A 12,416-nucleotide genomic window follows, 5' to 3' on the forward strand; every position below is an offset into this window, starting at 1 on the left:
TATTGTTTCCAGGAGCAAGAAATGGCAGAAAACTTTAATTTAGTTTCAACTTACATCAAATATCTCAAATCCAGCAATATCCAGCACACCAATAAAATACTGTCTTGGCAATTTGGTGTCCAGCTGTTGGTTAATACGGACAACCATCCACAAGAACAACTTCTCATAGACAGACTTGCTGAGAGCCCCAACAGCATTGTAAACCTGCAGAAAGTGAAATACAGTAAATTATTTCTCATTTAAATTTTATAGCAAATCATATAATTTCACTGTTAAGATATATTTTACCTGTTGGACAGTTTGACCTTTTGTGACATACTCATTGCCGACTTTTACCCTTGGGTAGCAGAGAGCCTTCAACAGGTCAGCAGAGTTCAATCCTTTCAAGTAGCCAACTTTATCAGCAACTGCACAGTGAATATTAAAAAATGATGAAAGTGATTACTCGTTATAGTTTTTGGCAAATTTTATTCAAAGTTTTTTAAATGTGCACTTTTTTTAAACTGTTTTTGTTAGTTATTTATTTAGCTTGTAAAGCACGGTGGGTAAACGCTGAAAGCCCATGTAAACTGATTAATTATCTTATTATATGGTCTGTGCTAGCAGAGAGGGAGGGGTGGCTCCCATCTTTGGTTAATTCAGTGGCTTAAGCTGGGTACATACATACGATTTTTCTTTTCATTCAACCAGTGGATCAGCAGGTTGAACAAAAAAAACCTGAGAGATCCCCACATCAACACAAGTGACGTTGATGCATTCAACAGAAGCAGGTTGATAGACCGCATTCTGTTGAACAGACAGCTGTACACACTGACTGACCGATTTTCGGCCCATGTGTACGGGGCTTTAATTTTAGCACAAAACCTGTAGAAAAAGCCTACATGAAGTCCCCAGATTTGCTTAGAGATTACCACCTGCTGTCTATTAGTGGTAAATTTGAAATATGTGTTTGACAAATATGAAGCATGGAATATACAATGTATCTCATAGTTACCTGGATACATTTCAAAAACATCAAACCATTATTTATTGCTGGGCATAATAAAATAAAAGATGGACAGTAATAAAACAAACCATATAATAGAGAAGGAAAATATATTAAACACTAGCTCAAGACTTGCTCCTCTTATACATGGACAATCGGGTTGCTTGCTACTGAAGTCCGTCTCCACTCTCCATTAAAGATATTAAAAAATGTATCAGCCGCACTCCTCTCCTTGTGAGCAAGCCAGGAGAGATGAAACACATCAAGGAAGGTTGGTTTTCAGGTGGAGACACTGTTGTATGCAGTCATTTTGTTGACAATTAATCACAGCAGGAGTAGTTAAGTGTGGAGCGCAGCTTATCATTTTTTTTTTAACCACTTTATTACGTGCTATAGGCAAAAGATGGCTACAGTGTGGCTCTGTTGTTCCAGGGGGGCATCCATGGACGTCCTCCCGAAGCCAATGCCCCTCGTTCATCCTCTGGGGCACGCATCCTTCGAACACAGCTGATCTCAGATTGCGGTAAAGGGCCAATCACAGTGCCATTTACCATGTGATCAGCTGTGTCCAATCACAGCTGATCACAATGTAAACAAACTTGGCGATTACTGGCAGTACTTTCCTCACGTGTTGTCACAGTGTAAGGAAAGGAGAGCTGATAACCAGCAAGTGTGACAGGCGACATGTACACAGATAATTAAAACACTGATCATCAGTGCCCTGATTATCAGTGCAGCCCCATCAGGGCTGCCTATCAGTAGACCATCAGTGTGGCCTATCAGTGCCCATCAGTGCAGCCTATCAGTACCACCTACGGTATCAATGCCCACCAGTGCCGCCTATCAGTGCCACATATCAGTGCCCATCAGTGCTGCATATCAGTGCAGCCTCATCAATACAGCTTATCAGTGCCCATCAGGGCAGCCTCATCAGCGCATATCAGTGAAGAAGAAAAATTACTTCTTTGCAAAATTGCAATATAACAGAAACTACACAAAGTTTGATTTTCTTCAAAATTTTTGGTCTTTCGTTCGTTCATCAAAGAGAAAATTGAGTACTGTCCGTGATACTTTTTTTATTTGCACTAACATATAATTTTTCATGGACGAGTTTTCAGGTTGTGTCCCCTTCTTCAAGGTCCAAGAAGTACTGATTCACAAAAGTTTTAGCATAAGGTAAAATGTTAAAATGAAACAAAAAAAAATAGTAATAAAGCTAACAGCAAGTGAGATAAGACAGAGGGAAAGTTTGTTTATCAAAAAATAAAAAACCCAGGATGCTCTATTTGCATGAAAAAAAAATTATAAAAAATTTCATATGGGTACAGTGCAATAGTGCTAAAAGCTGAAAATTGGCCTGAGCATGAAGGGGGTGAAAGATCCCAATACTGAAGTGGTTAAACACTATATTCCATTTGATACTTTGTTAGGAGAGGCCTGATTGTAGGTCTGTTGATATTAAAATAAAAAAAGGCAAACTACCTTCTGTGCCTTCGGGTTCAGCCTGCTCTTCTCTTTGCTTTTGCTTGAATTTCATATTTCCCATGTGCATGACAGCTCCAGTCATCTTGTAGATGCCCATTTTTTCTTCTGGTGTAAAGCCCAGGATATCAATGGCACCCTGCAAATACACAAACTGGTTACTGTGTGCTAAAGGTGGGTTTTAAAGTATATCTACAGCCCACACTTTTTCAATTTTGGAAAATATTAGGCAATTTAAAATTTCCTTTCCATTTTCTTTCATTTTTTGTTGCTTATATACTGAGAATGTTTCCCTTGACTTCCTGTCTCAGAGACACAACAGAACTTTGGAGGGAATCTCCCCATTATGAGAGGAAATCCCTTCTTAGAAAGCTGTCATGGAACACGTGTTCCTAACAGAAGAATTCCCCTAACCTCCTGTTTTAATGGTTACCAGGACACTTAGAGAGGTCGAATCTCCACAGCAGAGACACAGACAGCAATAAAAACCTGATGGGGTTCTAAGAGTGGGGAACAATATATCCAAAACTAAAAATAATTGAGGTTTAAATACTAGATAAGATACTTTAAGAAAAAGTAATTTGTAATACGTACATCAGTGGCCAACAACTCCTCTACGTCATCAATACTCTTGACAGAAATCTCACCCATGCTGATAAAGGGGTAGTCATATGGATTTGTTGTCAAAAGCAGCGATTCTATAGACAAGAGATCACACTGGTTAAAATATTCATACCATTTGTTACATAAATTGGACATACTGTAGCTTTAACATCAAATTTACCAACAATCTCTGGCTTCTTATTGGTCAGGATTTGGTAGAAGATGTGGTAACTTCTCTCAGCAGAGAGCTGGAATGTGACTCTGGACTTCTCTAGCAAGTCTGAAATGAAAAAAAAAGTTACTCAAAAGCAAGGAAAGAAATTGAGTATCTCAAAGGATAAGATGTCCTTATTATAAAGTAAACCTTACAGGTCTCAATATCTGCGGAAGACAGTTTTCCTGTGGTTCCGAAGTGGATTCTGATGAATTTACCCTGGAGATGATGGAAATTTTTTTTATTATATAACAAATATTAATGCATCTTATTCAGAATGCTCACGTACAAGTTGTTACTTACAAAACGGGAGGAGTTGTCATTTCTCACAGTTTTGGCATTACCAAAGGCTTCCAGCAGAGGGTTGGCCTGGATGATTTGATCTTCCAGTGTGCCCTGCGATCCATAAATAATATTATTATTGTTATACTTTTTAGGATAGTGCACATATCTCTTGTTTTGAAAATGTGTTGACTAGCTTATACATTTTAGTATGCGCATAGCCAAAGCTGTATTTACCCACATGCAATTCATTAGCCAGGGCCTAGAGCAGCAAGGTTAGAGGGGGCAGCACCAAGATGTACAAATTATAATACATTTTTCTCATTATATTTCTCTTTTCTGACCACCTATAGCTAAATTCAGCCAGAGAATTGCAAGAGGAAGGGGCTACAGAAGCTGCTAATAGGAGTCAGAAGGCTTTGTTTAGTTGTCTACTTTGGTGGTCTTTGAAAGCCACATACTGCCTCTTTTAGCACATTCTAGTGCTAACTTTTACTTAAATAACACATAAGTATATGACAAATGAGGTGGTGATTATTAGTGCTGTGCGAATCTGCCTGGGTTCAATACACCAAGGGTTCATTGGGTTCAAAATTTGGAAAACCTGAATTTAGAGGCTAATCCCATTTCCATCTATGGGCAGTGAATCCCAAGAGCATGATATATACTATATTACCAAAAGTATTAGGACGCTTGCCTTTACACACAAATAAACTTTAATGGCATCCCAGTCTTATGCCCCGTACACACGGTCGGATTTTCCGATGGAAAATGTCCGATCGGAGCGTGTTGTCGGAAATGTATGGGCTCCATCGGACATTTTGCATCAGATTTTCCGACACACAAAGTTGGAGAGCAGGAGATAAAATTTTCCGACAACAAAATCCGTTGTCAGAAATTCCGATCGTGTGTACACAAATCCAACGGACAAAGTGCCACGCATGCTCAGAATAAATAAAGAGATGAAAGCTATTGGCCACTGCCCCGTTTATAGTCCCGACGTACGTGTTTTACGTCACCGCGTTCAGAACGATCGGATTTTCTGACAACTTTGTGTGACCGTGTGTATGCAAGACAAGTTTGAGCCAACATCCGTCGGAAAAAATCCATGGATTTTGTTGTCGGAATGTCCGAACAAAGTCCGACCGTGTGTACGCCCTATTAGTCTGTAGGGTTCAATATTGAGTGGGCCCACCCTTTGCAGCTATAACAGCTTCAACTCTTCTAAGAAGGCTGTCCACAGGGTTTAGGAGTGTGTCTATGTGAAGATTTGACCATTCTTCCAGAAGTGCATCAGTGAGGTCAGGCACTGATGTGAATGAGAAGGCCTGGCTCGCAGTCTCCACTCAAATTCATCCCAAAGGTGTTTTATCGGGTTGAGGTCGGGACTCTGTGAAGGCCAGTCACCTCAAACTCGCTCATCCATGTCTTTATGGACCTTGCTTTGTGCACTGTTGCACACTTTTGCACAGTCATGTTGGAACAGGAAGGGGCCCTCCCCGAACTGTTACAAAGTTGGGAGCATGAAATTGTCCAAAATGTCTTGGTATGCTGACACCTTAATGCCCCGCACGCACGATCGGATTTTTTGACAACAAATGTTGGATGTGAGCTTGTTGCCGGAAAGTTCGACCATGTGTGTGCTCCATCGGACTTTCCGCCAACAAATGTTGGCTAGCATGTTCTCAAATTTTCCGCCAACAAATATGGGTTGTCGGACTTTCTGATCGTGTGTACACAAGTCCATTGGACAAAAGTCCAAAGTACAAACACGCATGCTTGGAATCAATGCTCACCAAACACAACATTAGCAGAAGGAGTCCAAAGGGTGGCGCATGACTATTGAACTTCCTTTTTATCGGCTTGCCGTATGTCTTGTACGTCACTACGTTCGCAATTGTTGCCCAACATTTGTGTGACCGTGTGTATGCAAGTTGGAGCCAACAACCTTTGAACAAAATTCCACAGTTTTGTTGTTGGAAAGTCCGATCATGTATACGGGGCATAAGAGTTCCCTTTACTGGAACTAAGGGGCCTAGCCCAACCCCTGAAAAGCAACCCCACACCATAATCACCCCTCCACCAAATGATTTGGACCAGTGCACAAAGCAAGCTCCATAAAGACATGGATGAGCGAGTTTGGGGTGGAGGAGCTTGACTATAAATTGGCCAGTAGTTAGCTGGGTTTGTCTCTGTTCCTAAATAAGCAAAAATGTCCTGCTGCTAGCCAAATCAAATCAAGCTCTTTAGGAATGAAAAGATAGCAGATGATAAAGTAGTGTGCAATTAGCCAGAAGCAGGACAATTTTCAATAGCATGATTAGGTTTACAGGTGGGGGTTTTACTACAAGAATTAAGAGACTGCAAAGGATACATAAGTATAAAATTGGCCAGTGGCAGGATAGTGTTAATTAGGGATAGTAGGCCTGACTGGTTTATAGCTAACTTTTATCCAGAGGGATAGGTGGGTGCAGTGAATTTGAGTGATATAATGTGAGGTAGTTTAGGTGTCAACCTTTCTTGCACTTAGTTTTTTTTTATTATAAGTGATGCAAAGGCGTGCTGCAAACAAAAGGCAGCTCCAAGCATATATGGTCAGTAAAAAGTGAATGCTTTATTTTGAGCACCCCAAACTTAAAAAGGCCTTATTAACACAAAATAAAATACCCAAAATACCACCCCTGTACCAATAGGCATGCAGCAAAAATGTTTGCTATGGACAGTACAACAGGTAAAAGTCAACCACAAAATGAAAGACAAAAAAGGCAGCAATTTATAAGAACAAATGAATGCAGCAAGAGGGTTGATTACCCAAAGAGCTGCAATTTGAATTAAAGCACAGTTTCCTAACTGACCCTAATCTCTCCCTATGCAGTTTGTCAGCTTTCCATATTCTTTCCCTGCAACAACAACTTCCAATACATAGACACTATGTGCTGTTTGCACACTGCTCTGTGCCCACCTCTTATCCAAAAGTCTCCTTATTGTTTTCTAAGCCCGCTGGCCATAGTTTGAAGGCAATGCAATGAATTATGGTTTAAAAAATTCTCCTGGGCAAATCTGCACATACATTAACTTGGACGTCTAATCTTATTTGTTTTTCACTATGAACCCATGGTACTGGTGAACCCAAACTTCTTCCCTAGAGAGTATATGAAAAGTTATCATTGTTTAGGTATGCCTTGGGTGACATTGTGTCTAAATACAGCTCTGCATGTTGCCCATGTTTCTGTTACAGTATAAGTAGTTGAGTTTTTATTGGCTTTACCTGCAGTTTGTTTGCTGACTCCTTTTTCTTTTGTGGGTCTCCAATAGCTGCAATTGTTGCAAAGTATTGGATGACACGCTTGGTGTTCACAGTCTTCCCAGCACCGGATTCTCCACTAGGGGTGAAAAACATCAAATCAAACACACAAAGCAGGCTATAAACTCCACATCAGGATGCTTAACATTCTTAGCTGTCTGTGGTCTGATCTTCAAACATCTACTGTGATGAGCAGTCTAAGGCAGTCTATAGACGGTATAAATTTCTTTCCTGCAAGCACAGGTTGCAGGAAAGAAATTTGCACAATTCCCTGATCAAAGCAGACAGTGCTTACAGGGGAATTACTCCTGCTGAGCAATTGTCTTCTCCCAGCAGGGGAAGCCGTCCCTGCCAGGAGAAGACAGTGATTATCACTGGCAGCTATAGCAGCTGCTTGCCAAAAATTGCAAGCGAATCCAGCAGGCTAGTTGTACCCAAGTTGATCGATCGGTCAATTTGGTACATTTAGCCCTTCCCGTTAATGGTTCAAATCTCGGCCGGTTCCCGCTGAATGTCTATGGCTGGCCTAACAGGTTCAGAAATTGAGCACCCAAGCTAAAGGCTACTATAAGGATTTGTCTAGTACAGGGGTCTCAAAACTTTTCAGTATGAGGGCTGCTTCACATATTTTAAAAATATTTGCAGGCCAAAAAAATTGGTTTTATAAAGGAATGAAATAAATATTTAAATTAACTTAAACGTTTTATTTGGAACTTTTTGGTAATCAGTATGGCATGATTCAGAACAATATAGAAAGAACTTTAGTAAATCAAAGCAAAGAAATCCCAAATAAATTTGAGTCACTATTAAAGATCAAACAAAAATAACTTCAGTTTATACCTTTTTATCAGAGACCTCATCAGATCCCCTTACATCAGAACCCCCCCTCCCTTACATCAGGATCCCCTTCAGAGTTCCCCCTAACATCAGAGTCCCCATCTGATCCTCCTTACATCAGGGTTTGAATGGAAGAAGTTCATTCCACTGTGAATGCTGGGGCAAGCACCTGATTGGCTGCTAGGACACCGGCGGTTCTAGCAGCCAACAACCGGGAGGATGATAGCACAGCAGAGGGAACCTGCACTGAAGACTGGGGGGAAACTTTGCTGACCTTAAGTGAGACTTATGTGAGTGCACAGTGGGCCCACATTAAGTATATGTCATTGACTGGTTGTGGGCTAGATAAAATCTTGTAGCGAGCTATAGTTTGGAGACCCCTAGTCTAGTAGAACCTTATACATATGCTGTTAAGGCCCTTCAAGGACTGCATTTGTCATCCCCATATTTACAAAGTTATCTGTTTGGCTCAAATGTCAAGGTGGCCTGTACAAAGGTCAATTACTGAAATAACTTGTTTTTGTGAAAATTGCTCCTCTACTTGTCTACCTTAATGTGAGAGCTACAGTATGATGTGAGCTCACATTTATGAAAACATGAAGTTTATCTATAAAATGCTTAAAAATGCAATGTGCCCTGTGAGTTATAAAAAGCTATAATACTTACGTAATTAGGATAGACTGGTTTTCACGATCTGCAATCATAGAGAAAGGACAATCAGTGGATTTTGCTTTTCACATTTAGTTGAATTTCATTTATTGGATAGTCTGTGCCCTTGTCTTGAGACAAATACCTTAGGTGCCTTTGCTAGCCTATTCTACACCCAGATAGCAAGCAATTGTGCTGCAATGTTCGAAAATGACTTGTTAAGCTATTGCTAGACTTGCCAGGCTTCACAAGTTTGTTGCACAATTGCAGCAAGTCCGCACTGCATGACTCCAGTTTAACTTTCTTTGCAAACATTCTGCAAGTCTGTTGAAAGTTCTGGTTCAGTTATGTTGTGCAATAGTCATCCCACCACAGGGGTCACTGTGGCTGAATTTTCATGCTGTAGACCTGCAGAGCTCTTGCTGTAGACTCAGCACTGCAACTTTGCTCTTGCTAGAGACTTGCCACGCAAATTTGCTACAAATTGGAAAAGTGTCATTTAAAACGTGTGCTTCGAGGGTTCTGCAAGAGTACAACTTGCTGGTGAAAATATGCAGCAAGTTAACAGACTTACAATTCAGCACTGCCACAAATTTGTGGCACGTTATCCTTGCTATCTGGGCAGTTTCAAATATTTCCTTGACCTTATGTGCACACCTGTTCAGTGATGTAAGCAATAGTGAAATCACAGGAATACTCTGACAGCTAAACAACTAATACATTTTTAAAAATGAAAGCTTACTACCAAGTACTATGTATATTGCATCGCTGTTTCAACAATTTTCTGATGAATACCTGGGCATAATGTTCTGTATGCTGTTTTGAAAAAGTAATAAAAACTATTGGAACAAAAAAAAAATGAAAGCTTACAACTTTGTCTCATGACGTTTCCTTGAACTCCAAAGACATGCTAATAGGTTAATCGGATCCTGTCTAAATTAGTATGTACTAATATGTGTGCGTGTATGTATGTATGTGAGATAGGAACCATAGATTGTAAGCTCATTGAGGGCAAGGATTGATGTGAATGTACAATATATATATGTAAAGCACAGCATAAATTAAATAAATAAATTAACTAGTTGACAGTTCTTCTTTAAATTAATTGTTCTATCATGTACAGCATGCATTGAAATTAGTCAAAAAAGATAGAAAGCAATGACAGCACAACGAAAAACACCCTTGGACATGAACATTTTCTATGTAGCTGAGCTAGATAAATTCAGAGGCCAAGTAGTTTATTTACAAAAATAATGGGTTTACGTCTTAATAGCACACATGTACATTATTCTATAATCAGCTGAGAAGGGCCAAAGTACATCTATGGCTTGGTCTGGACAGATTATGAGGTAGATCCATGTTGACTGGTTAATAAGGGGACCTTTCTTTTGCCCATCCAAATCAAAGTAAAAGGCTCACTTAACTACCCCTTCTCAACAGCATTAACTCACTTCTCCTTCTCACCACTCTATTCAGCAGCTAGGATCAAAGTGAAATACCTGGTACTGCCAAGGTATGACTGAACATGTACTCTTACTCCTAATCTCTCATAAAACAGTGCTGGTGCCACACAACTGGCTCACTGCCATTGTGAATCCATGGACCTTGAGCATGTTTGGCAGCTGAATGGAGAGGCAGGGGAACAAGGAAAGGTGAGTACATGCTCCTGGAGAGGAGGGTGCTAAGTGAACCATTTATTTAACTATTCCTGGGAAAAGGAAACATTCACTTTAAGAGATCACCAACAATATGCGGAGTAATCCTTGGAGACCAATCTTTTTTTCATGGGAAATAATTGGTCATTTTGGCTTACTGCTTCTAATTTTTCTTTAAAATATCCTGTTAATTACACATCTCTATTAAAATGAGTTGGTTTTAGTTTGGTGCACCACTATCGCAGGAATTATAGGAGTTCTAACTTACCAGTTAACATGAACTGATAGGCATTATCAGAGATGGAGAAGATGTGTGGTGGGGCCTCCTGACGCTTTTTCCCTCTGTAGCCGGCAACAACTTCGGGGTTGTACACTGGCAACCACTTGTAAGGGTTCACAGTGACGCAAAACAGGCCAGAGTAGGTCTGGAATACCAATTTAGGTACAGTCAGTTAACATTTAGAATATAATACTTGACTAGCTGCATGTTAAAGAGCCACTGCCACTTTGCCCATGCAGGACCAAGTGATTGTGCCTCTGTAAAGGGACCCCTAACCCCCTTATACTTATCTTTGCAGTACTCCCCCACTGCTCTTTCCCCCCATGCAACCATCCACCATATCCAGCATTTCCAAAACAGCAAGGGATCGTTAGTAAGGTGAATACTGAGGAACCAGGGTGGCGGAGCCCTTTGCAGAGACACTGACACTTTGTTCTGCATGGGAAGGTAGTAATGTCTTTTTAAGCTAGCCTTTCCACCCCTGGTCCAACACCTTAATACCTGGGAGTGGCTATTTATAGGTATAGGTATTAATGGTGAAAACTGATTTTCCAATTCCTTTTACCTGGGAAACAATTTTTTCATCTGGGTAAATAAAGGGTATTTCTTGACAATTATAATTAAAATGCATGCATAGGAACATTTTTATAGGCAAAAAAATTGTAGTTGCACCTTTTCTTATGATTTAGCCACCTCTGCTTTGTTTTGTATCATAAGAAGGGTGAAAATCAAGACAATGGGGGTTATTTACTAAAGGAAAATCCACTTGGCACTGCAAGTGCACTAGAAGTGCACTTGGAAGTAAAGTCGCTGTAGATCCGAGGGGGACATCAAGGAAAATAAAAAACAGCATTTTAGCTTGCACATGATTGGATGATAAAATCTGCAGAGCTTCCACTCATTTCAGATCTACCCCTTAGATTTAGAGCGATTGCACTTCCAAGTGCACTTGCAGTGCAAAGTGGATTTGCCTTTCGTAAATAACCCCCAATGTGCAGTCTTCATGCCTGTATTTAAAGATGTTTAACCTTCACATATGAAGAGCTGTAGAAATGTTAAATAGTTCTCCACAGGAGCTGGTTCTAGCCAAGTCAGTTGATTGCTTTAAAAAAAAAAGGTGTTTTTAAATGCACATTAATATAATTGGCTACTAATATTTATAAGAAATAAGATAGTAGTATGTTGATCCATACATCCATATATTTTCTTCTCTGGATATCAGTAAGGAATTCTTTCCATTATCGTAAATAGGACACATTTTATAAGGGTTTACTTCTTTTCTCTGGACTACCTACAGGTTTAAGTTTCTGAGGATAGGATTCAAAGTGTTTTGTTTGATTTTTTACTTCTGTTTGAACTTGATGAATAGATGTCTTTTTTTTTTAATTTTTTTTTTTTAACCTTAACTATATAACTATGTAACCCCTTTTGGGAGGCTGCCTTTCTGCAGACTGTGCCTCTGCCCTGCCCCTTTCCAGAATATTAGTGAATATCATTACAAATGTTGTGCTGACCTCAAGCTCTCTTCCCCTTCCGTAAAGCCAGCCATAGATGGTTCAAATTTCGGCTGGTTCAGCAGGGACCGGCCAAGGTTTGAACCATGTATGGGCAGGCTGATTGTACCTAAGTTGAATGATTGATCAACTTGGGTACAACCAGCCTGTCAGAGTTTTATTGCAATAATCACTGCGTGTTCTCCTGACCGGGATGGTTCCTCCTGCCGAGAGAACACAACAGCTCCAAGGGAGCAATTCCCCCATCAACACTGACTACGTTGGCAAGAAAAAAAAAATCGCTCCATCTATGGTCTGCTTACAGTAAGTCCACCCAAATTTGGCCTTCTCAAATTACAGAGCAGGTACTCCCACTGCAAGTTTGAATTCAGCTTCAATCTGGCATTTGGCAACTAAGTGTAAAGACAGACTGAAGTTCATTCCACTATCCAAACTCATTGTTGCCAACAGTCCTGATTTTCCTGGGACAAGCCCAAATTTGGGAACCTCGTCCCGATTTAGGCTTGTCCCGATAATTTTCCTGGGGTTTTGAGTTTGTCCCGAGAAAATCGGGAATGTTTTTGCTAAAAAACGGCAGCGGCTACACAAACATGGCCGCCACCACCACCACCA

General features: G+C 40.2%; 1 protein-coding gene across 1 annotated transcript in view; it reads right to left on the bottom strand.

Moving 5' to 3' along the window:
- The window catches only part of LOC141108409 (myosin-4-like), a 32,243-nt gene that overhangs the window by 11,233 nt on the left and 8,594 nt on the right, over positions 1 to 12,416 (bottom strand). Inside the window, exons 4-13 of the mRNA XM_073600001.1 lie at positions 10,279 to 10,435; positions 8,374 to 8,401; positions 6,835 to 6,949; positions 3,588 to 3,680; positions 3,440 to 3,503; positions 3,252 to 3,350; positions 3,062 to 3,165; positions 2,468 to 2,606; positions 289 to 407; positions 55 to 204 (exon numbers count right to left, since the gene is read on the bottom strand). Coding sequence (XP_073456102.1) covers positions 55 to 204; positions 289 to 407; positions 2,468 to 2,606; positions 3,062 to 3,165; positions 3,252 to 3,350; positions 3,440 to 3,503; positions 3,588 to 3,680; positions 6,835 to 6,949; positions 8,374 to 8,401; positions 10,279 to 10,435 — 1,068 coding nt within the window. The remainder of the gene's footprint in view (positions 1 to 54; positions 205 to 288; positions 408 to 2,467; positions 2,607 to 3,061; positions 3,166 to 3,251; positions 3,351 to 3,439; positions 3,504 to 3,587; positions 3,681 to 6,834; positions 6,950 to 8,373; positions 8,402 to 10,278; positions 10,436 to 12,416) is intronic.

This window comes from Aquarana catesbeiana, linkage group LG09 (genome assembly GCF_042186555.1).
Source record: "Aquarana catesbeiana isolate 2022-GZ linkage group LG09, ASM4218655v1, whole genome shotgun sequence".
Taxonomy (NCBI): domain Eukaryota; kingdom Metazoa; phylum Chordata; class Amphibia; order Anura; family Ranidae; genus Aquarana; species Aquarana catesbeiana.